The following is a 26,706-nucleotide window of genomic DNA, read 5'->3' as shown; positions in this document are numbered from 1 at the left end:
CTGCTCAGATATGACTTCACAAATCAAAAACTTTAAATTCTGAAAACATAATCTTTGATGGATTTTCCTCAAACCTGTACCAATATTTTATATTATATTTTATGGTATTTTAATAACTTTTCTTCAGGTGAACTTGAATGCCTCTTTAAATGATAAAGCCACAGTCTCACATCATCTTGCTGATGTAAAATAATGAAATCTGGACTGAAAATCAATATCATTTTTATTCATGGAAGATTTTCTCCTTTTAGTATTCCATACATGTACAATTATATTCTATTTCCAATCCAGAATTTTGGGATTGTAAGGTTTCATTTTTGTAGTTGTAACAATTTATTTTTCTTGTTGTAAGCGCTTTGGGCCATTCTATGCCCATCCTATTTAACATTTGAGTGTCTGTATTTTTAGCAAAATCATATATCGCATTTTTCTGCAATCACATTGTAAGAGTTTGCCTATTCTTATTTACTTAATGCTATTTTTATTGTTACCCCAATTGGAACGTATGCTTAATTCCTGAAGGTTGAGTCTTTTGAGTTCAATTCTAAATTTATAGAGGATGTTTGAAAAGCTATGATGTATGTTTTGTTATTTGTTGTTTGTTTCACCAACCTGTTTATCAACATTGTGTAGCATAGCTTTAAAGCCATTACTAAATCATACATTTGTAAATGCAGTGATAGGTCATGATTTATTGTCTATTATTCAATAGTTTAATGGCCATCCATTCTGTGTTTTTTTTTCTGCAGTGGCTTGAATTCTTGTGAATGTTGGAATGAAATCAAATATTCCATTTATCAGTATGCTTTTTTTTTGAAGACGTTAACTGTTAATACTCCCTTAGGAAGTTACAAATCTGGGTCACTTGGTGAACTCCAGGAATCAATCTGAAATACATTCTATTTTTAAATGTTTTCATCTCGCATTCATGTTCCCACTACAAGTGTATTAAATAGTTGGCTAAAAGTTCCTGTAATTTGCTTTCACACTGTCAGAATATCTACAACCTTGGAAAAATCCCTTGAATGTTCTCGTAATTTTGACTAGTATCTACTATTTAGCGGGTATTTTCTTATTTGGAGATTGCATGTAATTTGCTCTCTCACTGCCAAACTTACCTGGTATTTTCTAATCAGGGTCGATCAGAAAATACCTGGAACTGACAAACTTTGAGGCAGTCTGAAACCACCTCATATCACCCTACACTTTACTAGGCATGAATCATCCCATACTAACAAGACCATTTGATGTGAAGTTGTCCTGGAATTCAGTTCAGGAGATGGTGATGAGGATGCTACCAAAGTGATCTTCTATGGATGTGGTCTATTTATATAACACTTCGAAAAGCATTTAAAAGCATCATAAACTTGGCATACTGCAGTAATGTGATGCAAAGTGACAATGTCTTTCAAATGAAGAACACAGGGGGCTTTTCTTGAAGAGCTTTGTTGGTGAATTTCACTGACAAATATGAGCACAGCCAATCGGATGCAAGGATTTTCAGTAGCCTGTAGTGACTTCATCCCATAATTTTTCATGAAATGCTCCTGTGAGGATGTAGCCAAAGACAATTTAAGTTCTATCAACCTTTGAATTTGTCAGGATGCCAAGTAACAAGCACCTTACGGTCCTTGGCATTATCTAGAAATATTGAAGGGTGTTGGTAACTATGTAGAAGTAAGAATTGAGAAGTTCTTGTCTTGTGGGGTTCAGATTGAAAGGCAAATAATCAGAAATGCAAAGAATCGAAATGAACCTATCATCATTAAGATATTAATATATCTACAGCTGAAAAATGCCTTTCAGGTAATTGCTCGGTGGAATCATATTTCATGCCTCTGGAATCTATGATTGTTCTTGTGATAACAGAAAACAGAAAAAAATATTGACTTATCAATTTAAAACTTGTTCTAAGTATGCATATAAGAATGACATTACTGGGGTCAACAGTCAAAAGGTCACAGGCCATTTATACCTGGAAATATCTTTTTCTCATGATAAGTCATTTGAGGGTTCAACTTCAAACTTGGCTAATATATGCATATTGAGGTGACTGTGTTCTGATTAGATTTTGGGGTCATGAGGTTTAAGTTCAAAAGTCAAAGAGATCATTGGTTAAAAATGTAATTGGGTGTTTATATTCTTGACCTGGCAATGGTGGAGGTATCAAATCTCACTCCTGGTGGATGTTTCATAAAGCTGTTCGTAAAGTTACGAACAACTTTACGCACGACTGGAACATGTTCTTAGGTCATAACTGAATTACATAGGGATATCACATAGCACAAGAAGGGGTCACCAGTCGTGCGTAAAGTCATTCGTATCTTAAGAACAGCTTTATGAAACACCTCCCTGTATAGTTTTAATGATTCGGTTCTATGATATTTGCTCTGGCGACAGTTGATCTGATGGAAAATCTGCATGTTAAGCCAAACAGAAAACCCAACCTCTAAAACAAAATTAGCCTTCATTCTAATCTTATGCCTACTGAGATATTAAGACCGGAGCAAATGTTGTGTCACCAATGATTCTACATTCTCTGAGGAGGAAAAATGTCCTGAAAATTCCAGTCTTTAGCACCTCCTTAAGGTACATATTGATGCTTTTAATGTTCCTTTCCTTCATATTTACCATACATAGAACACTTTGATAGAATGTAGACTAATATTGCTCTGACTTTGCAAAGGTATGTGGTTACTGCTCTGCCAGTAATGATTCCGATTGGTCGCATTTGAGTTGCATGAGCTGTTCATGTGATACAAAATTTGGCAAGCGTCTTATTTTATTCGGTTATTACTTGCATCGAGAATTAACGCGGCCAAATTACTTGGCAGCTGTCTATTGTTTGTAAGTAATCAATCAAGAATGAATATTTCGGAAGGACTTTTTGACTTCCTGAAAACAATGAACTTTCTGTGGATGTAAAACAATTGAGGTTCTTATTTCTTTGTTATCACATTGAGAGTAGAGTTTGGGTACAGTACTTTTTCCAAACAATAAGCGCTCCTCAAATTTCTTTGAAATATATGTATGCACAAAGTAGATGAAGAATGTTAATGTTACGAAATTGAAAATACTTTGTAGAGTAGAATGTATGACTAAGTATGACTTGTATTAAAGAGAGAGAGAGAGGGGGGGGGGGGAGATGAAGAAAGAAAGAGAGTCAGACAGAGAGAGTATAAGATGGAGAGAGAACCAAGAGATTCGGTTAGTGTTGAAGAGATTGAGAATAATGGCAGAGGAAGGGGAGGGAAAGGACAAGACAGAGAGTTTGAGATACAATGAGATATAGATTGATTGGTAGATGGACATATATACAGGCAGGTAGATAGATAGATATATAGGTAGGTAGATAGATAGATAGATAGAAAGGTCAAAGAAAGGGTGATATATTGATAGATTAATTTATGGATAGATCTCCAAATCTGAACCACAGTTTGATAATAATATCTTACTATCTGTTTGAGCAAAACACCCCTTAACCCCTATGTAATTCAGTGTCTGGTACAGTGTGGCAATCTTGTAATAAATTCGCAAGAATCAGATTTCACCAGAGCTGTTTAATGGCAGGATCAATTCCATTTTCAAACCCCTTTGGAAGAATGATATTATATATATATGTGTTTTTCAAGAATTTTTTTATTGTTTATTTTCCATGCAGCTGCAATCTGGGCTCTCCATGCGCAGAGTAGAATTTACCTACCGCTGTAAGAGCACTGGCTGGGAGACAGTTACCATGCCTATTGCTAGTCCCGTCCAGGAAGTTGTTTGGTCACGCACATTCTCTTTGACAGGGTTGTGGCTCATGGATATCATTACTGTGGACACAGACAATAGAACTGTCCAGTCCACTTCAGTGGTCAGTGTCCAAGAGAGTGTTTCAGATGTCAATATTCTAGGTCCTGCACTGTCCAGATTTGAATGGTAAGTTCAAACCTATAATCTTCCACTTTGATATACAGGGGCAGATCCAGAATTGTAAAGTGGGTGTGTCATGGTCTAGTGGTTCTAATTCTCACCTTTCAAACAGAGGGTCGTGGGTTCGAATCTAAGCCATTGTGTGTTTTCCTTCATCAAGAAATTTATCCACACCGCGCTGCACTCGACCCAGGTGAGGTAAATGAGTACCCGGCAGGGCAGGATTAATTCCTTGAATGCTGTGAGTGCCACTAAAAAACTGGTAGATCTTGCTAAAGCCAGGGTAATAGACCAGTTCGTAGTTACTTCATGGGCAATTTTGGTCAAATGACCTTTCATTATTTCATTATGATAGGCAGATTTCAAAGCAAGATATTACGTAAGCTTGCCTTACATCGCAGGATGAATAAATTGAATAGACCAGGTGACTAGAGTAGCACACCAATGAACACTTAATGAAGGTATTTGTTGCATTCCTACTTTGAATGCATATCTTAGCATGTTGCACAATGTACTTGACAAACTGTGAAATACCAGTCGTTCGTGGAAGCATTGTTGTTTTTTGTGGATGTAAATGAAAACGACAATTCAAAAGAATATATGACTAATCAAAACATCAAATTTGGTGCTTATCTCATTAGATTTTAAAGCACCATGTCACTAGTACAAATGACCTTCTTCTGATCATGCGTAGAATCGTTTGATCATGCGCAGAAAGGAACTACGAACTGGCTTATAATAGCATCTCTTTGTATCCTTAGACAAAAAGCACTATATAAATACAGCTATTATTATTATCATCATCATTAAATTATTGGGAGCACATACATCTTTAAAAATCATTAAAATGTCATAAATTTCCCTCAAACAAGAAGAAAAGTCCTCACATTTTATACCAAAAGGGAGTTCATTTAAAAAAATGGAACATGAATGATATTAGTGGTATTTAGGTGAAATCTATGCTGCTGCACCTTTGGCTACTGGACTTGCACCTGATGCTCTATTCTTAACTTTTGTTAAATACTGCAGGCCTTCAACTACTGTGACTTGGGAATTGAGACCTTCCACCGGCTCAAGCATCATGTATGAGTGGGAGATCATCCCTCTTGACACCAACTCGTCTTCTGGGATCCACAGAATAGCAATAGGAGGGAGCAACACTTTGGTGAGTTTGACTCCAGCTGGGGCCTGTTCATAAAGAGTTACAACTGTTGTAACTTTGCCATTATGGCAACTACCATTGTAACCTTGATTTCGTTTGGCTGCTGAGACCTGTTGCCATGGTAGTTGCTATAATGGCTCAGTTACAACAGATGTAACTTTATGAAACACCCTTTACAAAGAGCTGTAATTGATTTTGCTCAGATCAGTCCAATAATTCAGCTCAGTTATCATCAGTTCAGTTCAAATCATCACGATTCCTGTAACAATTTTTTTCAATAATATTGACTCATCTCCCTTTAGTACAGAACTTGAGAGCAGTTTAAGAGTTATTATTAGTTTGAATTGATCCAAATTCTCTCTTGTAAGATGGAGTCTAGCTCACTATGATGAGCTCTACTGATTTTGGTTGATTGCAATTCATCTCACATTCCCTATGATAGTATAGACTAGAGTGCAGACATATTTCAGCTGCAATTGATGGACTGTTATGTTGCAGAATAAAAGTGGCAGTCTTCATGATCTTTTAACTTTTCTATTGATATAATAATGCCTTGATGGTGCATGTACCTTGTTCAGTTTGATCATAAGTAATTTGTCAAGTGGACTATAAATGATAGTGTTATATCATGACTGCGACATATTTCCCAGTTTTAATTAATACGTTTGAATTGTTTATGTTTGGTGTGATCACAACAGAGACATATCCACATGCATATTCATTGCCAGCTATCTTAAGGAGTTTTCTTTATCATCTGCTTGTACTTATGAAAGTTGATTGTGTATGTTTTGCCATTTTTGTTAGTCTATTCTCCTCTTACTGTTTTATTTTATAGGCCTATATTCCATTTTGGATGCCAGGAACCTACAACCTCACTCTCACAGCGTCCAATGAAATATCTCGTACCTCGACCCACACCCTAACCACCCTCCGAGAGCCAATCACAAGTCTAGTTTTATCCAGCAATCCCGTCCTACATGGACTAAACTCCACCATCTCATTTCGAATCAGAGGTGGACCAGAATTCATGTTCAGCATCGATTACGGGGACGGCAGTCAACAGCAAGTTTCTTCCGACTCCCCAGACATGTCTCTCGAGTCCATCGACCACTCCACCCAGCCAGCGACATATGTCTTCACCTTGAGGAAGCACTATGCAGACCTGGGTGAATATGCTTTTGTTGCAACGGTGTCCAATGGTGTGTCCGATATGGATGGATCTACTGTCGTGAGGGTTGAAGAGAGGATCACTGGGCTTACGATTGTCACGTCCAATTCTTGGCTGGTCAACGTCGTTGACAATATCACTGTCGAGGCCACTGTTGATACAGGCAATGATATTGTCTTCACTTGGGACTTCAATGACATTACAGGACCTACAACAATAATTCACAGGTAAGAGGAAGATTTAGCTTATGATTGGATTTTTGTTGGGCTGCTGCAATTGGGTTACACAAAATTGGGAAAATGAGAAAATATCTTGATAGGAAAACAACAGAAAAGTTAGTACATGCCTTCATCTTAAGTCACTTAGATAATAAAAATAGTTTACTATTCGGAATACAGGAATCGCTTCTCGATAAATTACAACATATCCAAAATTCTGCTGCAAGGCTTATAACTCGAAAAGGAAAATTTGAACACATCTCCCCTATCTTATCTGACCTTCATTGGCTACCCATTCGATCAAGGATCAAATATAAACTTCTCATATTAACATTCATATGTATTCATGGTTTTGCCCCTGCTTATCTTCAAGAACTTGTCCAGATTCATAAACCCAAGCGTAATCTCCGTTCTGGCTCACAAAATCTTCTCTCTGAAATTACTGTCAAGACCAAATCATATGGGGATTGGGCTTTCCAGAAAGCTGCACCAGCACAATGGAATTCTCTTCCATCGACATTGAGAAATATAACCCAGCTTGAGAAATTCAAAGTTCAATTAAAAACCCACCTCTTTCAGAATGTTTGATTTAGTCACTCGCGCATAGAGACCTGCAGGTGTTATGCGTATTTAAGAAATGTACTATTATTAATATTGTTTTATAATAATAATACTGTGCAACATTTATATAGCGCTTAATGCAAATGTTTCTAAGTGCTGCATTCTATTACCCCGGCTTTATTATGGCTATCCTGATCGGACGCTCGAGCATGCAAGGAATTCCTTACTACCGGGTACCCCTTTAATACACCTGGATGGAGAGTGGCAAATGTAGATAAATGCCTTGACAAAGGACTTGAGTGCTGCAGTGGGATTTGAACCCCGGACTTTGTGGTTCAAAGTCTGGAGACTTGTCCACTGAGCCAACTTCCTCCCTTGAAAGTTTAGAAATAGTTAATTCTTGTATTTTTTTCCCTCCAAATTGCACTAGAAGTGCCATTACCATTAAACATGTTTGTTATCTGTAGATTTGATTTTGTTGTCCTGGGCCCCGTGTTCAATAGAGTTGCTGTTGATCCAACCCATAGGAAACTTCTGGGCCTGGCTAGCCACAATTATGGAAAGCCAGTAACCCCAAGATCTAAAATGCATATGTCTTTCATTCTTTCATGCATCTTTGTCTTAACAATTCAGTGTGTTCCTCTTTGCTTCCAAATGGACTTTGTGCCAGTTTCATATATGAAAATTATGACATTGCTGGCTTTCCATAGTTGAGATTGATTTGATCAATCACATCTCTTTGTGACACAGGGCCCTGGAGATGTCAATCTAGAAAAGCACAATGAGAATAATATTAGATAATCTGGCAAGGGATTTTAAATTCAGGGTCCCGTCTTATCAAGAGTTATGATTGATCATTTTCAACTTTATGGAAATCCATCAATGCCATATTTTTTTTCTACAGGAAATTTGCACAATGTCCTTTGGAAACAAAGAGAGGAGGACACTAGATATTCAAGATATCAATGAATGTATGAATATACATCATAGTTTGGAAGATATTTTGAACAAGCATGCATAATATTTGTTGACGTTACTGGCTTAATTCCCATAGTTGTGGTTGATTGGATCAATCACAACTCTTTGTAAGACGGGGCCCAGATAATAGTAACTTGCTACAATATGTACTGTATATATGAATTATATGTAAAATGTTTAGGATATATGAAAATTCTGTAAGGGGGCACAATTTCAGTGCGTGCCCGGGCACTGGTTTTCCCAGATGTGTTTTAAGTCTGCATGAAACAATTAAAATTTGTAATATTTAGATACCTTTTGTTACTTTGACATATAGTGCATAATGATATCTCAATGGTGTAGTAGGTTTCACGGTACACCGTGTATCTTTCTTGGGCAAGTGTCGGTCAAATCAAATCAAATCATTTATTTCCACAATAGTATAAAAAACATTACAAATATGTACAGAATAGGAAACAAACATAATTGAAAAAGGAAAGTGAACCGAGTTGATCAAAAAAGTAATACAAAGAAATGTACATTACTGTGGGGGAGCCAAAGAAGACAAAATAAGTCTGAAAAGGACCACCCAATCTCGATGTCTTTTTTCTTGTATGCTTTGTTCTTAGCAATGGAAGCTACAGTGCAGTCATCCACACCTTTGGTAAGCCTGGAGAGTACTACATTAGTGTTAGTGCTAGCAATGCCTTGCAGCAGGACCCTCTGATATATCACTATCCTACACATTTTGTGGTCCAACAAGTGCCTGTGGCCTTGGAACTTAATGTGAGTATTGGATGACAGAATTTTTATGTGAAAGAGTAGAATTTTTTGAATATTTTGCAAAACCTTCAGAAAATGATAGTAATAGTTATCATTTGCATCTACAAATCCTTGAATTGCAAACTTATACGAACAGGAATTTCGATGAGTTTTACGATAGTGTAATCTGTATTTAATTTTTATGACATAGTCATGCTAGTTATTAGAATACCGAATAAAATAACTGAGTTTAGGCATTCATATTAATGGTTAACAAGGAAGGCAGGGTGCAACATGGTAAAAAAATAATTGAAGACCATTCTGACCATGGCCTTGGATGCCTTTTTGATTGACCTTGATGCTTCTTTCTTTCTTTCTTTCTTTCTTTCTTTCTTTCTTTCTTTCTTTCTTTCTTCCTTCCTTCCTTCCTTCCTTCCTTCCTTCCTTCCTTCCTTCCTTCCTTCCTTCCTCTTTCTTTGGCCTTGGATGTATTTATACCCTTCAACAATTTTCTCATTAATGATGCAATGTAGAAATGTGCCTCATAGAAAAAGACCTTGCTTTAAAAGTCACCAATATTTAAGGCCTGGTGCAAAACAGATTCACATATCAAAAAATGCTGTTAACAAAAAACGCAGTTACTCTATATTTGAATTTCCTTTATCTTGTATATCTCTGTGAATATTGGCTAATGGAGAAAAATGTTGGCTGCTGCTTCATTGCAGGTTTATGAAGGCAACAACTGGGCTTCCCTCGAGCAGACGGAAGCGGGTGACTGGCAGACCGGTACCATCACCTTCCGTGCCCTCTGTTGGGGCTCTCACATCAACTTTGCCTTCGACTATGGTGATGGCTATGAGGAGGTCATCGAAGGCGAGTTGGGTTTAGTCGGCAATTACTTTGGTCTAGGCACTCATGCTTACACAGCAGGTATGTGGTTATGTAAAACTTTTTTGTCCTGTCTCGTAGATTTCTATGCATCTCTGAAAAAACACAGTGCCCGGGCAAGCACTGAAATCATGACCCTTCCAACATCTGGCAACAGGATAATGACCAAAATAATGCTTAAAGGTCAAGTCCACCTCAGAAAAATATTGATTTGAATCAATAGAGAAAAATCAGACAAGCACAATGTTGAAAATTTCATCAAAATCAGATGTAAAATAAGTTATGACATTTCAAAGTTTCGCTTATTTTGAACAAAATAGTTATATGAACAAGCCAGTTACATCCAAATGAGAGAGTCGATGATGTCACTCACTCACTTTTTCTTTGTTTTTCTTATTGTTTGAATTATACAATATTTCAATTTTTACGAATTTGACGATTAGGTCCTCCTTGCCTGAAGCACAAAATGTTAAAATAATGGAAATCCACGTGTTCAGGATGGGATGAAACTTCATTTCACATGACAATGACGAGAAAATAAAAATATTTCATATTTCATATAACAAAATGCCATAACTTTCTTATTTTACATCCGATTTTGATGAAATTTTCAGTGTTATGCTTGTTGAAGTTTTCTCTTTTTATTCAAATCAAGTTTTTGTTTGGGTGGACTTGTCCTTTAAGGCCTGGTCACACCACCCGAGCGTTGTTGGAGCGGTCGTGGAGCGTTAGGGAGAGAGGGTCGAATTTCGCTCACAAAATTGGGGAAAAAATTGAAAACAAAAATCGAAAACAGACAAAAAACAATCGAAATCGAAAATGGTGAACGCTAGCGAGTGGTGATGATTTTTTCTCTCTGCTCCAGAACCGCTCCAACAACGCTCAGGCGGTGTGAACAGGCTTTTACTTGCAACTAATGACACTGGTCGCTTCTTTGGTTGGTTATCAGGTTAAACCCTTTGTAAAAGAAAACTAATCAGATTTTCATTGTATTTTGTTTCCCATGGCATTTTTGTTTTGTGTAATTCTTGAAAGTGAGACCCACTAATTAGTTTCAAGTCTTAGAATAGACTGATGCTTTGTCTTTTCCAAAAGCAGTTGATGAGTAATAATTTTGATGTTAAATTGTTTTATTGTTATAAGTTAAGTTGTCTTACCCAAAGCAATCAATTGAATAACAAGTTAGTCAACTAGACTTTGTTGCTCATATGATATGGAGAAAACATGTTCACTCAGCATCTTTACATTATGAGTCAAGAATAAAAAATGTATACATCAGCATGTTTTCATAAACCTTGACAATGAACTGGATCCAATGCTGCATTTTTTAAATGATTAAATAACAGGGTTTTTTTAAGTTCTAGAATTTTTGCCTTATTCTCTTGCCTTCCAGTATTTTGAAATAATATACTAAATCTATGCATTTTTCTTTCACAGAGGGTGAATTTCATGTCAGTGTCACAGCCTTCAATCTTCTGACCAACGTCACCCAGTCACTGGGGACACCATTCATCGTGGTCATCTCTCCAAATGGTCTTTACTTTGACCATGCGGTCTATACGTTCCCCTTTGGTAACATGTCAGTACTGACTGTCACTGTGGATGAAGGAAATAACCTCTTCTTTAATTGGTCAATGGGTGACCAAACCAATTACTTATTCGCAGGTTAGTAGTAATGATAAATTGATTTATTTAAATAATTTTCCATGGGATATAAAGGCATAAAGCAGGCTAAGACTTATCATATTTGTGTGTTTTCAGATGTTTTAGGTCGATTGAGGTAATTTTAAAATTGGAGGGAGTTTGTTCCAAATACAATGGATCAAGAAATTGAAAAATAATTGAAACCAGCCTGTTTTCTGGATTTGGGAATGGCATAGGTAGGAGGAACAACTATTAGTTTATGATCATGATAACATTAAAATATGATACTGATGCTGAAATTGTAGAGAAGATGATATTGACGAACAAGAGCATCCAGCTATACACTGTCTATAAACTGTTGTTTACCTGTTTACAGGTTACTCGGTGATGGTGTTAGATTGACTACACTTCTCTCCCTCTCTCTCTCCCTCCCTCTCCTTCTCTCTTTGACTTTCTCTTTCTCAATTTATCCCTTCGGATTTTCGGAGTTTGTGCAGCAATGTTTGTTTATTTTTACTCTTGTTTTATGTGTCTTATTTTTGTTGTTGTGGTTTTGTTTTGTTTTGTTGTCTTTTCATGTCTTTTTTTTGTCTCTGTTCACCTTTTAATATTAGTTTCCTTTATTATAATGATTTTTTATATCTTTATTTCATTATCTATTTTGTATTGCCGCTCGTTTTTGGCCGCTATAGATTTAAGTGTTATACTTTTTTTTTCTTCTTGAGTGGTCCACACTTTACAAGCTTTGCTTTTCAGTGGGCCACTCCATTTTTCCAACATATCTTGCATATTTTTATTATCAAATTGGATATATTATCTTCTGTATCAGGTGTATATGCTTTTATATTTGGTTTATTTGAATATTTATGTCATTTGTATTTTCTGATGTTATATTTTATTTATTGTAATTATTGCATTATACATTTTGTTGGAAAATGAATAAATGAATGAATATCTAATTTCTTTCAATTTTGTCTGTTCTCCTGAAGGTCCATCGGTCACTCATGTGTACCGTACTGCTGCAAGCTATAACGTCACTGTGGTTGCATTCAATAAAGTACAGAACCTTCAGACTGCATGCACAGTTGATATTGTCAACTTTGTTTCTTGTAAGTACAAGAATAATTGTAATGTTTTTTGTTTTATTTATTTATTCACCATATATTTGTCCCATTTTATGCTGCACTCAACGTAGGTGAGGTAAATGGGGACCTGGAATAAATTTATTCCTCCTCAATACATGTTGCATGCAGCGACTACTTTACTAAAGCAATGTAGGTTTAATGCAATATTGTAGAGCACTAAGATACTTCTGTTAAAATTAATATTAGCACTGTATAAGCATATCACCCCCATCTTATATTCGCTGCACTGGCTCCCTATCAAAAACCGGATTATCTTTAAGATTTTGTTACTTGCCTTTCATAGTATTCGTGGATCAGCACCACAATACAGTCTTTCATTTACCAATCACTACAGACCAGGCAGATCTTTGCGCTCATCCACCTCTGGCTTACTTGTCATTCCAAAAGTTTCAAAAACTTGGGGGGAAAGATCATTTGCTTTTGCATGCCCCACTTTGTGGAATAGCCTTCCTGAAGACATGAAAAAATGTACCTCTGTTGAAACTTTCAAAAATCTTCCAAAAACTTTGCTATTTAACTCTTAGCTCTTTATGAGCCTTGAGCACTCTACAGAGTAGATTTGGCACTTTACAAGTCTCATTATTATTATTATCATTATGAATAATTACAATTTTTATTTGTGTTGATAGTTGTTGACCTGAAGGTTGAGAGTCAGCTAGCGACGACATACACCAAGCTGGTCTTCACAGCAGAGACCCCAGCGAATAGTGCTAAGTGGTTCCGATGGGACATGGGGAATGGACATCCTATAAGGCAGACATCGGTTAATACCCTGACCCACCGTTATACTCTCCCTGGAATGTAAGTTATCATGTAATCTTTGATAAGAGTGGACTGAGATGGTTTTAAGCCTCCCTTATTATCATTATGCTGGAAGCGTCGTGGTGTGTGGAAGTGTCGTGGTGTAGCAGTTCTGACTCTCGCCTTGTAATCAGAGGGTCGTGTGTTCGAATCCCACCATTGCCTAGCGTCCTTTGGTAAGGCGTCAATCCACACTTTGCCACTCTCCACCCAAGTGTTAAATGGGTACCCGGTAGGATGTGAAAGCCTATATGTAGTATGCCTACCAATTGAGTCTCGGAACCCTTGTTGGAATGCTCTCCAGGGAGTGGTGAAGGTGCATACATTGTATGAGGGCATGCAAGGATCCGATGACCGGGGTAATAATATGTCTGTAAAGCGCTTAGAGACATTGTTAAGATGTATTAAGCGCCATATAAATGCGGAATATTATATATATTATTATTATTCAATTAGTTGCAGCCATCTGTGCATAGGATGCAAATAGGACCACTTTGAGGTTCCAGGTTTAACAAAAAAATATCTAAAGATTTGGCCCCAATAGAAATGGTGAAGATGGATTTGATGATGAAAGTGATGCAGATGGTGGTGGTGGTGGTGATGGTGGTGATGATGATTACGATGATGATGGTGATTATGGCAGTGGTTATTATGATGATAGTGATCATTCTGATGATGGGTTACAATGATGGTGACGGTCATGGTAATAATAATGGTGTTCATCATCCTGTTCTTCTCTCCTAAAGCTATTATGTATCAGTTGAAGCGGGCAACCATATGAGTAACGCAACCGCCAACCCCGTTGAGATGACCCTGCAGGCACTTATCGGAACAATGATCATCACGGCCTCTGCACCTGCACTCTTTGGACAGAGGACTGTTCTTGAGGTTCAGGTCTACTCCGGTAGCAACATCGAGTATGTCTGGGACTTTGGTGATGGCTCCCCCTATCTTATCACGGAGCAGTCCGTCGTACTGCATTCTTATAACAGGTATAGTAATAGTTTTTGTTTGGTTTTATCTCCATGTAATGGTGCAAGTAATGGATTTGAGATTGACATGGTTCATCATTGGTTTGTGACGTAAAATATATTATCAATCGCACGATTAAGTACATGTATACCGTCGGTCTGTGGCAAATAAAATACATTTTAGTTGAGATCACTTCTGGATATCAATTTTACCTTAGTATATTATTCAGGGCCCATATTTACATGTGCGGTGCAAATATAGAGTTTGTGGATTGCATCAAGTGGTCCAAATTGTCCATGTATGTTTAAAGAGATTGGGATAAATAATCTGCATGATTTTTCTTGTGGATGCACGCACCGAACACGTATTGCTATTATATCTTCTGAGTATTTTTAGGACTTTATTTATCATACTACATGATTTTCCTTCTTGATTCTTGCATGATACATATGATCCTAGTATATCATCTGTTTTTTTTTAGAACTGGAGAGTACTTCATCAACGTGTTTGCCAGCAATGATGTGAGTAATTCGAGTGCATCAACCAATGTGTTCATTTTAGATGAGCCCTGTCTTGCTCCAGAACTCGACATTGTTGGAGATTCTAGTAGAACGGTAAGTTATGTGTACATCAGATATCGTTCAGGGAAGTGCGAAACAAAGCTTAGCAATTGATTGTAGACCAAATCGTTGTAATTGATTAATGATAATAATAATAGACAGTTCTTGTATATCGCATATTACATTATGAATAACATCTCTATACCCTCCAAAGGACTTGAATATTATTACCCCGGCTGTAGCTCAAGTAGCTTTTATGCACTCAGTGCATTTCAAGGAATAAACTCCTGCCAGGTACCCATTCACCTCACCTGGTTGAATGCAGCACAATGTAGGTAAATTTCTTGCTGAAGGGAACTACGCCAAGGCTTGGATTTGAACCCACGACCCTCTGTTTCAAAGTCCGGGGACTAATCCACCTGGCCACAACGCTCCACTAATCACGATGTACAATCAATTGTGAATTCTAGTTGTATGATTGTTCACTAACTATTGTGTTATAGGTCCAGGTGCTAATTTTTGGCATTTTAAGGTACGGAGGGTTGACATAAAAAGTATTACTCAATTTTTAGCTATTGAGAGAATTTGGAACTAAATAGAATAATTAGTAGTTTCTGAAAACCATAATACCATAAATTAATTGAACTTATTCCAAGTGGTAAAATACATCTCTAGATAATTGTCACACATCACTTGTCTAAAAAACAGTTTTCTTAGTAGTTGCATTTTTGTGTTCAATCCTCATTATGATAGTTATTGGTACTAGCTGTGATCATAACTTTTTCATTTTATCACAAATGGAAAGCTATTTGGACTCTGAATTTGAGATATTGAGATCCATCTATTCAATTATGTTTTCTTTCAGATTAATTTTTCTAATCCAATAAAGCTGGAGATTGAGGTATTCATCGACTGTGACATCACACAAGAAACAACCTATCGTTGGTCCCTCACCAATGCTTTTGACGGAAGCCCTCTACTGTTGGATCCAACGGTAGCGTCTCTGGATAAACGGACACTCTATATACCCAGTCATGTGGTGCCCATAGGCTCCTACACAGTATCAGCAGAGGTAAGTTCCTTTAGTTGAATTTTTCTGAAGGTACCACATGAATTTGTAAAAATGATGATAATAATGGTTGCATTTATGTAGCACTTCATATTATGTGTGGTTAAGTGCTTTACATGTAATTATTATTACTCCATCCATTGGATCCATCACTGTTCCACACATAAAGTGCACCATCTCTACTCCCTGGGGAGTATCCTGGCCAGGCAACTGTTATAACACTGATGCTGTTCGCTAGTAAATTACTTCACAAAATCTATTTGCTAATCCCCTGCTCTTGATAACAATGCTCTTAGCAATATTGATGAACTGTTCTATGCCAGAATTTACTTGGCAATGTCTTTAAGCTAAAAAAAATACACTAATTGATATCACCAAGTTATTAGCGCAGGAGGTTTGCTCCAGCCTTTATCTGCATTTCAGTCTAAGGTTGATATAGAAGATTCCTCCGGCCATGCGTTGACCTGGAGTCAAACATTGAAAGTTAACTAAGTATCGTAAAATATTGAGTACCTTGATTAAAATCATTAAAAATGCAGGCATCAGTTGAAGTATGACTATATATAATGACACATTTCCTCTTTGATCCAGGTGCACATGAACAACACTATAGTGTATTCCAGGACATCCTTCAGTCTAACAATCAGGGAAAGTCCGTTAATTGCAGTCATAGAAGGGGGTACCACAAGGACCATTGATAGGAACACTCTTGCTTACATCAATGGCGGATTCTCTATAGATCCAGATCATCCGTCAGATTCAAATCTACAGTAAGTCATCGCATGATCTGATCAGAATTCAATATAGATAGAGGGATTGATTCATTAAGATGGATAAAGTCTTGAATGATATATATGCAAGGCAATCATAACAATTGTCCAGAATTACATGAAATGTGTGACAGTTAAAACAGAATTTTGTAATTTCCTTTAGTCTGTATGAACAAAAAAGTCAATTATGTTCATAAATCTAAGCATCTTATCTCAATCACTTGCTCTTTTGTTGTTCTATTCTTATCATACCATATCGCAGCTAAACCCACTATATATATATATATATATATATATATATATATTCATATCACTTGACATTTTGTTTGTTTCCCATATAGATACAATTGGACATGCCATCCGATCGACATCCCGTTTGAACCCTGCTTTGATCCACTGATGTTTCCCAATGACACGGCTCCCGTACCATCCACCAATGGCTCTTTACTGTTTCCTGCAGCCTGGCTTAGGCTGGACATGGCCTTCCAATTTGTCTTCTACCTAACCGTTAGCAAAGAAGGCAGGCAGCCAGATTTTGTTTCCCAAGTCTTGAAGGTTGTTTCCAATGAAAAGATTTATGAGTAAGTATCTTCCGTTTTCTAGTCGAAAAATATTTTTATTTACATTGCTGCCTGGATATAACTTGTGATTGCTAATTTCACTTATTTGCCAAGCAGTCATTATTTTGAAATATATATATTCAGCATTTTTTTAAACTAATATTTTGGCGCTTGAAATCCTTGTACTTTATAAAGTTATTCCTGACTTAATGAGCTGCCGTTTCAGACAACTTCCCTCCCCCATGAGTAGTTTAGTCTCTGTTCATTTTGTCCTTGATTTTGAAATGTATACACGTAACATCCTCTGTGTATCAGTTTTTTCTTTTTTATAAATATTTATTTCTGGTCTGTTCATGATTTTGAGACAATTTTCTTCTCACTTTGTTACTACAGACTCCTTGTGGATTGCCCATCCTGTGATGAAAGCATCGTCAATTCGAATGCAGAGCTAACCCTCGAGGCGCTGTGTCCGACTTGTGGAGATAATGTGACATTTGTGTGGGAGCTGTTTGTCATATGGGATGGAAGCACAACATATTCAAACTCTGGTAAGTGGATTAAGTTATAAGAACGGATTTCAGCATGTAGTGAGCATAGGCCTACATACGCTTTTAGCCATGAGCATCTTTTTATAATGGATACGCATCGCAAATGTTCACATTGTAATTGTTATTATTATTTGTAACCAATTAATCACCTTATATCACAGATTTGACAGTACCCTTCTTGAAGTGTAAAAATATTGATATGAAAAATTTGAACTTGATATGTGATGAATTAAATTACTTACATATCCAGACAAAGAAAAGGAACAATGCCAAAGCCAGATCATTGATCATTTGAGATCAGGGTCCCATAATACAGAGGTTAGCAGCTAATTGCTAATTTGAAAGAATGATTTCTGATCGGTTCTTTGTCAGTCTACTGAACAAAATGCGCATGCAACAATGATCTTGATAGGCCATTTCATGGTGCGATTAATAGAAATTTTTTGCGTTACGGGCTGAGAAGAGTAATGGTAATTAAAGTATTCGACTCGGCATTTTCTAAATAGTATGGATCATTGATTAATGACCTGTTTGTATTTTTACTATTCATTGTACAGCTTCTAGATGCAATCATGCTGATGGATCAGAGCCAGCCGACAGCGACTCAACCGTCCAGACCAGTGTTACTCCACTCACTTCTTCACAAGTGAACACAGCAAGCAGCCAAGCCACAAGTCCACCCAGCACACCAGTGCAACATGTATCTACCCCTGGCATTGTTCACACTTCCACTTCATCCCAAAGCCCTACATCCAGCCAAACAAGTCCAATGGTATCAAGTCCTGATGGGCAAGGAACAAGTCCAACTTTTGGGACTACTGTGGCATCTAGCACATCGCCAACAGCTCCGTCGTCTTCTCCAGCGAGTCTTTCAACTACTTCATCTCAGTCAGGTTAATATATTTTCTTGCTTTGATCCATGTCCACTCATGGAACTAGGAAGTCCAGAATATGATTATTTCTGTTTCCCAATAAACCTTTTGTTATCCAATGTTTTGCCTTTTGATGGTTAATTAATCAAATGGTTGGCGAACTTGATAGGGAACAATCCTGTTTATATCATATCCTGACAGATGTTCCTGCAACAATTGCTTCTGCTTTATATTATCTGAAGATTTTTTACGGTTGTGATAGGCTTATTACTCATACTGGGCATATGAGCATTAGAATTAGAGTTAAACTCATTCACACCTGGAGCAGTCATATCAGATCAATTTTCATGGATGTTAGATACTTGATCAATACCTTGATGTTAAATCTAAAAAAGATAATCATTTGATATTTTCTGTATGCTTCATTTTTTTTAGCAAGCTCTCTTCATCAAATATCATTGTTCTTGAAATATTTTTGTTTTCTTCAAGCCAGGCCCTGATTGGTCATCATCATCATCATCCTTTGCAGAATCTCTTCCAGAGTCTTCATTTCTTGAAAATATTGCAAGCAGCAGTGCTCTGGAGGAATATTATAGCGACGAAGGTGGTGTCTTTGAGGACAGTGTCGCAGCAGTCGAAACCAAACAGGACAATTACTCTGATGATCTGACGCAAGGCCGCTCGATGGGAACTGGCGATGACGGGGCCACCAAAAACAAGAGTATATCTACTGTGGAAGGAAGGTCTGGTTTCTTTGAAGCTCTCTCCTCCTCCTCATTTGTAGGGGAAACCCTGTCATCATCCTCAAGCGTGGGTATTACAGAAGATATATCTTCATCATCAGATACAGTTGTAGAAGCTGATGACTCCTCATCCTCGGAATCTTTCGGCTTTGCTGAAGTGGTTTCTTCCTCTGTGGGTGAGGTTGCATCATCATCATCAATCCAAGAAGAGCCCCCAACTGCTGACCTATCCACCATGTTGCCAACATCCACAGCCACATTGACAACCTCCGACTCCTCCACCCCTTCAGAGGTGTCATCATCCACCACAGGAAACACCATACCGCACTCTACAACCCGTCAGCCCATTGGTGAAATCGGAGAGGAAAGCTCTTACAGCATTGGACCCACTACCAGGACCACCTCTGGGTTGCGGACATCCAGGTCTTCTACAACTACTCCGCAGCTGCCTGAGGAACATGTTGACGTTGATGATGGAAGCTCCGTTCTAGAAAGAGATGATAGTCTATACCCTGAATATTGTAAGTCTAAATGAGTTGTTAAGAGGCAATTTGATACATGGAAATTTGGATAATGGGCTTGTACTGTACACCAACCTGGTGAGGGATTCATAAAGCTGTTTGTAAGTGTAAGTTTCTTGTGTTACTTGATGCACAGATTTCCATTGGTGTTGATCTAATTCCTAAGAGCATCACCAGTCTTTTTAAAAGTCATTCATAATGTACCAGCAGCTTTATAAACACCCATTGGGTTGTCATGAATGTAAAGGCTACTTCTAAGGTATATTAACGAATGGAACAAATATGTAAAATATGACAAAGAATTCACCTCTTAATCATTGGCGGGGCGGAACCCCAAAAATGTAGGGGGGACACCAAAATTTTTTGACAAGCCAAATAAAAAAAGTTATCACCCAAAAATGTAAGGGGGGAATTGTCCCCCACCTAACACCTGTCCCCCCCTCCCCGCTTCCGCCACCTATGCTCTTAATTCATTGAAGTCCCTATATGTAGACATGCAATGACAGCATTCCCCTATTCACAAGAACACTTTCTTTTAAGTGGTTCAGGAAACTAGTTCAGGAGATGGTTATGAGATGCTAGCAAAGTGATCTTCTAAACTGGTTTACTAACCTGGTGTAAAGAAATAGATGAGAACAGGGTCTATATGAATTCCAGAATTTACTAGTCTATAGGTTAAAGACCAGGGGGCGTTTCACAAAGATTTAAGTATGACTTAGAGTTTCACTTGAATGCCGACGCGTACATGGTTTGCAACGCGTAATCTTGTTGATTAATATGCAGTAGTGCGTGTCCCCTTGTCATGATCTGACCAATGCGGTCATGCCTTTTATACCGTATGAAACTAGGCATTTAACTGTGACTCTAAGTCATGCTTAAATCTTTGTGAAACACCCACCAGAACATGTCTCAAGGACCCGTATCCTGAAGTCGGGTTTAACTTAAACTCAGGTTTAAAGTTGTGGTTTAAGTATGGGAAGCCAAACGTATCAACATTTTTATTAAGTTGTATGTTTCTTATTTTTACTGTGCTCTTTGCTGATTCATCGATGGTGAAGACAATAATCTATTTATACTTCCTAGATAATTATAAATGATTTGAGACCCAAATGAGCTGAAATATGATATCTCTACAGTTAGTGATTTATGTAACAATTGGCTGTCCATACTTAAACCGCAACTTTAAACCTGAGTTTAAGTTAAACCTGCTCTCAGAATACGGGCCAAGGTGTCCATGTTCCTGTTTCATAAAGACTTGTTATAGTAACAAATGCAGAGTTTCCATAACAAATTAACCATCAGACGGAAGGCTTTCCATAGCTTTTAACTGTCATTGCAAATTTGTTATTATAACGAGTTTTATGAAACAGGTCCCAGATCTAATCACCAGCCAGGAAATCATACCTTTTCAGTGCTTCTAACCCTTTATGCCTTTTTAAGATTGCCGTCATGAAGGAAATATATATCACTTTGATTAATATGCAGGAAAGTATAAGAAAAAAATAGTTTCATACCGACTTTCTCTCTTTTTTTTGCAGCATCTGATGCATATGGAGGAGGTAAGTAGATCATTATTATAGATCTGTATGTGTTTTTTTTAAAGAAATATATCACAAAAGGCATATAGCATAACTATTCTACAAACTATTTTCAGCTATGCTCACTAACAAATATCTTGAATACTTAATTTTTCAAAGCAAAGACAATATCTCTATTGATTATTTTTTCCAAATTCACTTTAAACACATTCAGAGTAAGAGAACTGCATACAGTGCGTCCCACAAAAAAGAAACCTGTTTTCAGAGATAAATTCAACAATTATCAAGCATGTTTTTACTAACAATTTGATACTGATGGTTAGAGTGGAAACTCATCTTTAATTTGAGACCAACAAGCTTAGCAAATTATTCATGCATGGCAGGTGTCAAATATCGAGGCCTATCAGAAACAATTTGCACAGAAAATCTGAATCAACTCTCATTTCAGGGATCAGTGAGAAATACCTCAAAAAAGAATACAAAAGAATCGTTGAATAAGCACAGATGTCGTAACATGTCCAGTTTTTCTGCACAACCTGATTTTGACATTAAAATGTCAAACTCGTCTTGCTAATTAATGCGTGAAGTGTTCGTCACATATTAGGTATAAAAATGTAGAGAAATACTTGAATGGTATGATGATGAAAATGAAATATCATGGTTTATTTGCATTTGAAGAAAAGAGATGTGGGAATCCCTGTTTTTCCTTTTTTCTGAGATGCACTGTATATCAATTGCTATTCCATTGACCAAGTTAAGCAGTGGCAATAGACACTTAAAATTAACTTAAATTTTACTAAGTGATATCTAGTACAATATTAAATTGTGGGAGATTATTGTTGTTTTTCTAAAAACATTTTTAGTTGAATATTTCCTTGTAAATGTAAATTATGTGTCTTAAAGGAGGAGTTTCCAGCGTACAGAGTAGTGCCAACGACGGCGATAATGTGGCTAACCCAGATAATCCTGTCACGTACGAGGAGCACATCGTATCCCGGTCATCCCAAGCGGTAGTCGTCAGCGAAGAATCCACCTTGTCAGGGTTAAAGGGAAAGCAGTTCACCCTGAAACCTGGTGTCCTGGAGGAAGGTCGCACCTATGCAGTTGGTGTCAAGGTATACCCTGAGGGTAAGTGATGACTGTGATCTTGACTAGTAGATCACCTGACTCCTTATCATTTTAATTGTATGTATTGACATTGGTGAATTAATAAACAAAAGCGCATAGAGATATGTAACTTTGCTTATGTATTTTGCGCTATACAAAAACGTTTCATTATTATTATTATTAATAAGGAGCAATTGCCACTGGCACAGATGTCATGGAATCTGGATAGGAAGGATGTTGTATTAGATTCACACTAAATATAACATCTATGCATAGCCCTGACCTAAATAGTACACATAAGTGTATAGGATGAAATTAAATGGTGTTTCTGGTCACTTTATATTTCAAATTTTGAAGCACTAAATAATTATTTTCGAACCCAATTTTTTTTGGGCTTCATTTTTGTAACATATCACAGACACAGGTAACAAATGTGACCTTCTAGCTCAGATTTTTTAAAAAGTCAGACCAATGTTAACCAATCACTTTAAGTTACACTGACTTTTGCCAATCTTACATTACCTTTCATTAATTCACTAGTGTAAGAACTGAAACATATGAGTACATTTCAGTCAGCAAAGACCCTGAGAAAGGAAATCTTTTAAATTTAGCCACCAACCACACCATGATTTAAAGATATTTGATAGAAATCTATTCAAGTTATTCATGTCATCTTTCCCACTGTTCAGATGGAAGCCCTGGGGTGCAGGCTGAAGCATATCAGTATGTCACGGTCAACGAAGCGCCTCAGCTGGGCATATGTTCCATTTCCCCGGATAGTGGGACAGAATTGGATACTTTCTTTTCTGCTCTTTGTCACTCGTGGAAAGATGAGGTAGGCTTTGTGTATTGAATACCCATTTATTTCAATTTCGTAGTGAACGAAATGACTTATTACTTATTAAGTTGTCTTAACGTAGACTGAAGTCAGAATACTTTAACCTTCCTTGGAGAAATATACAAGCAATTTTCAGAACAGATTACACAGTGCAGGTATTACTTACCTCTCCTAAGTCAAACATATTTCTTTGATCCCATAAAATAGCAGGTTTGCCTATGTATGTATGTATATATATATATATACATATATATATATATGTTTGTGGAAGTAATAGTACTTCTTAATGACTAAATTCACAAGGTGATTATTTGCTTTGTTTCACACAGAATGATCATTTCACATACAAGTTTACTTTAACGGCATACGTGTAGTTAATTATGCCTATGTTTTATAATCTTATTGATGAGATTCTATGTATTTCAACAAACTTTTACTTGAGCTGTATAAAGTTCAATGCACTTTTTTCCAATATAGTATATAGTGCAACATATTTCTGACTTTGCACTTAATTGAAATGTTTTAATCCATCATTTGGCTCTCAGGACCAAATCTATTGGTTAGAAGTATCAAAAAATGCCAAATACCACCTGCTAGTTTTGCAGTTTCATTGTAACCCTGTCAAACAGCAGGATTTTTATAGTGTTTAACATGATGATGTATAATGGAATCAAATTGAATTTAATTCAATTTTCATAACAATTTACTGAGATATTTCTGATGCTTTGATTTTATTCTAGGACACTCCTTTGCAGTACGAGGTCAGATATAGCCTTAACCAATCAGACCCAGAGACGATTTTATACTTTGGAATGGACCGATCGGTCAGGTTTTTACTGCCTGCTGGACATGCAGAAAACAACCACAATGGTAATGCATTTGATTTCATTGGTTGACTTATTGAAATCTTACGGCCCGAATTCACAAAGGTGGTTTTCAAAACCCACGGTTGAGTCCATGGTTTATGCAGATTTCCTGTATAAATTACGCTTTCATTTAGCGCGTATCGGGCACGTGTATGAAATATGTGCAATGCTGATGCGCATTTGTCACAGTGCGCCAAATTGACGCCTGTTACCATGGTTAGATACGCTGTTTTATTCATGAGTCCACTGTTTTTATTCATGAGTCCACTCTTCACACAGTGGACTCATGAATAAAATAGTGTATCTAACCATGGTAACGTTGTGGAGCGTTGTGGCCCAGTGGATTAGTCTTTGGACTTTGAAACAGAGGGTCGTGGGTTCGAATCCCAGCCATGGCGTAATTTCCTTCAGCAAGAAACTGATCCACAATGTGCTGTACTCAATCCAGGTGAGGTAAATGGGTACCGGTAGGAAGTAATTCCTTAAAAAGCTGTGTGCGCTATGAACGCCTAGCTTAGCCAGGTAATATAGGACCGCCTTGAGCACCTAACAAGGTGGATATGTGCGCAATGTAAATAACCTATAATATTATTTATTAACGGGGATCAATTTGGCACACTGTGACAAATGCGCGCATCAGCATTGGAAATGTTTTATACACGTGGTAAATTAAGCGTAATTTATGAAGGAAATCTGCATAAACCATGGACTCAACCGTGGGTTTTGAAAACTACTTAAGTGTTGTAATGTGCTTTGTGTAATTTGCATTCGAGTACTTGTTAATGGTCTGAATAGATATACATTACAGAAACTTCCTCCCCCCCAAAACCCCCATTTGTTGTATTCTTACCTTCCTTCCTTCCTTCCATTTGTGAAATCCCTTAATTTCATCTTCTCTTTGACTTTTAAGGTTATTTGAGTAAACTATCTGCATCTCTTTGATTATTTGTTCGGTTAAAAATGAGAGAATAATGTGAACCAAATGTTGATGTTAATTTGTACTTCTCCAAATGAAGTGTCAATAATGAATGTCTGATATCCTTTTTCATGACAGTTTATCTGAAGTTAGCCATAGTGGACAGTAAGGGAGGCAAAACATCTGTTTGTGATATTGCCATACCAGTCTTCCCAAAGTCTTTTGAAAGTTTAGAAAACAAGCTGGAATATCTGTAAGTGTTAACCACACCACCATAGTTTCTTTCATTTTTAATTTTGTTTTCAGTCCCTTGTATTTGATTATTTGTTGCATTTATTGACAGCTTATGGGTACTTTTTTGTTTTGTTTTGTTTGAAATGTTATTGTTGATATTTATAGATTTATGTTCTAATGTATTTTTAGCTCAAAGGTATACATACAATTAGTAAAAAAACATATGATTAAGTCTGAATTATATAACAAGAAGGCAGTAACTATAATACTTTAATCATTCATGTACTTTAATTACTTTTTCATAATCTGAAAAGCAAATCATCCTCAGAGCAGATAACCTGTGATATTTACTTGCAATTAACCCAACAGCCTATTTATTCATATTTTTTTTGGCCTGCTATCAAATGTTTATAATCTTACCTTGCAAGTGTGTTTAAATGTATGGTGAAGGGCCCTTCTATGTGTGATGCGTTCTGTCTTCTCTATTTAATGGTCATCTTTAGCCAATATTCTACTAATTCTTCCTGTATTTTACTGACTGAAAGTCTTTGTTCCTTTTACAAACACATTTATGGCATGATAACACAATCACCTTGCTTTAAAGTGATCAAAAAGACTTTCAGCTGGTACTCTTGGATCAATGAGTTGCTATTTGTATCAGCATGAAACAAAACTTAGTATCATAAACTTATATTTAAAGGCAAGAATGAGCAAGGCATCTATCAAGTATTTGCTATTATATTACTTTATCATATCATGACATATTCTGCATGAATCCTATTTGGTTGTCATCTTTTCATTCCATCCTGTCAAAGTTATCAATCCCAGGGGATTAAAAATGATTAAGACTCTTTTGCATTCAAATTATCTTGGAATTTGAAATTGATTGCAAAGTTTTGAAGAACATGCAATCAAATTCAATTTGGTTTGAAACCCTTATACTGTGGTCATATATTCCATTCTATCAAAAAACATATTCAAAATGGGTGCAACCCAAACAATATCAATTATGAATTCATTAAAAATTATATCAACTTTTTAGATGCAATTTTAACATTGAATACATTTCAAATGGTGTCATCATAAATGCAGTCAAAGCTATATAAAAATAAATTAGCTTCAAACAATGTCAACATGAATATGGTCAAAGCAGTATCAACAATGAATAAATTCAAAATGATATCAACACAAATAAAATCAAATCATGAATATGGTCTGAAGAGTGTGATTAGTGTGATTACTGAGGTTGGTGCAACTTCTCTTCATTGGAACATAATTTGTGTTCCTCTGTTCTCTGCGGTAATAGTCTTGTGTGGTAGTTTACAGGCAGTCTTCGTTAATTTCTCTGATAAGATTATGCCGTAACTT

General features: G+C 36.7%; 1 protein-coding gene across 1 annotated transcript in view; it reads left to right on the top strand.

Annotated features, from left to right (window-relative positions):
* LOC121426107 (polycystic kidney disease protein 1-like 1) overlaps positions 1 to 26,706 on the top strand; it is a 115,127-nt gene that overhangs the window by 36,694 nt on the left and 51,727 nt on the right. The window contains exons 11-31 of the mRNA XM_041622270.1: positions 3,662 to 3,924; positions 4,948 to 5,083; positions 5,916 to 6,475; positions 8,614 to 8,770; positions 9,472 to 9,676; positions 11,072 to 11,299; positions 12,268 to 12,387; positions 13,053 to 13,224; positions 13,971 to 14,216; positions 14,678 to 14,810; positions 15,622 to 15,828; positions 16,417 to 16,595; positions 16,937 to 17,176; positions 17,549 to 17,703; positions 18,261 to 18,596; positions 19,069 to 19,839; positions 21,378 to 21,398; positions 22,281 to 22,505; positions 23,174 to 23,319; positions 24,063 to 24,192; positions 25,243 to 25,357. Of these exons, the coding sequence (XP_041478204.1) occupies positions 3,662 to 3,924; positions 4,948 to 5,083; positions 5,916 to 6,475; positions 8,614 to 8,770; positions 9,472 to 9,676; positions 11,072 to 11,299; positions 12,268 to 12,387; positions 13,053 to 13,224; positions 13,971 to 14,216; positions 14,678 to 14,810; positions 15,622 to 15,828; positions 16,417 to 16,595; positions 16,937 to 17,176; positions 17,549 to 17,703; positions 18,261 to 18,596; positions 19,069 to 19,839; positions 21,378 to 21,398; positions 22,281 to 22,505; positions 23,174 to 23,319; positions 24,063 to 24,192; positions 25,243 to 25,357 (4,745 nt within the window). The remainder of the gene's footprint in view (positions 1 to 3,661; positions 3,925 to 4,947; positions 5,084 to 5,915; positions 6,476 to 8,613; positions 8,771 to 9,471; positions 9,677 to 11,071; positions 11,300 to 12,267; positions 12,388 to 13,052; positions 13,225 to 13,970; positions 14,217 to 14,677; positions 14,811 to 15,621; positions 15,829 to 16,416; positions 16,596 to 16,936; positions 17,177 to 17,548; positions 17,704 to 18,260; positions 18,597 to 19,068; positions 19,840 to 21,377; positions 21,399 to 22,280; positions 22,506 to 23,173; positions 23,320 to 24,062; positions 24,193 to 25,242; positions 25,358 to 26,706) is intronic.

This window comes from Lytechinus variegatus, chromosome 13, assembly GCF_018143015.1.
Source record: "Lytechinus variegatus isolate NC3 chromosome 13, Lvar_3.0, whole genome shotgun sequence".
In the NCBI taxonomy this organism is placed as follows: Eukaryota; Metazoa; Echinodermata; class Echinoidea; order Temnopleuroida; family Toxopneustidae; genus Lytechinus; species Lytechinus variegatus.
Note: the sequence above shows the minus strand (reverse complement) of the source record. Positions and strands in the feature narration are given on the sequence as shown.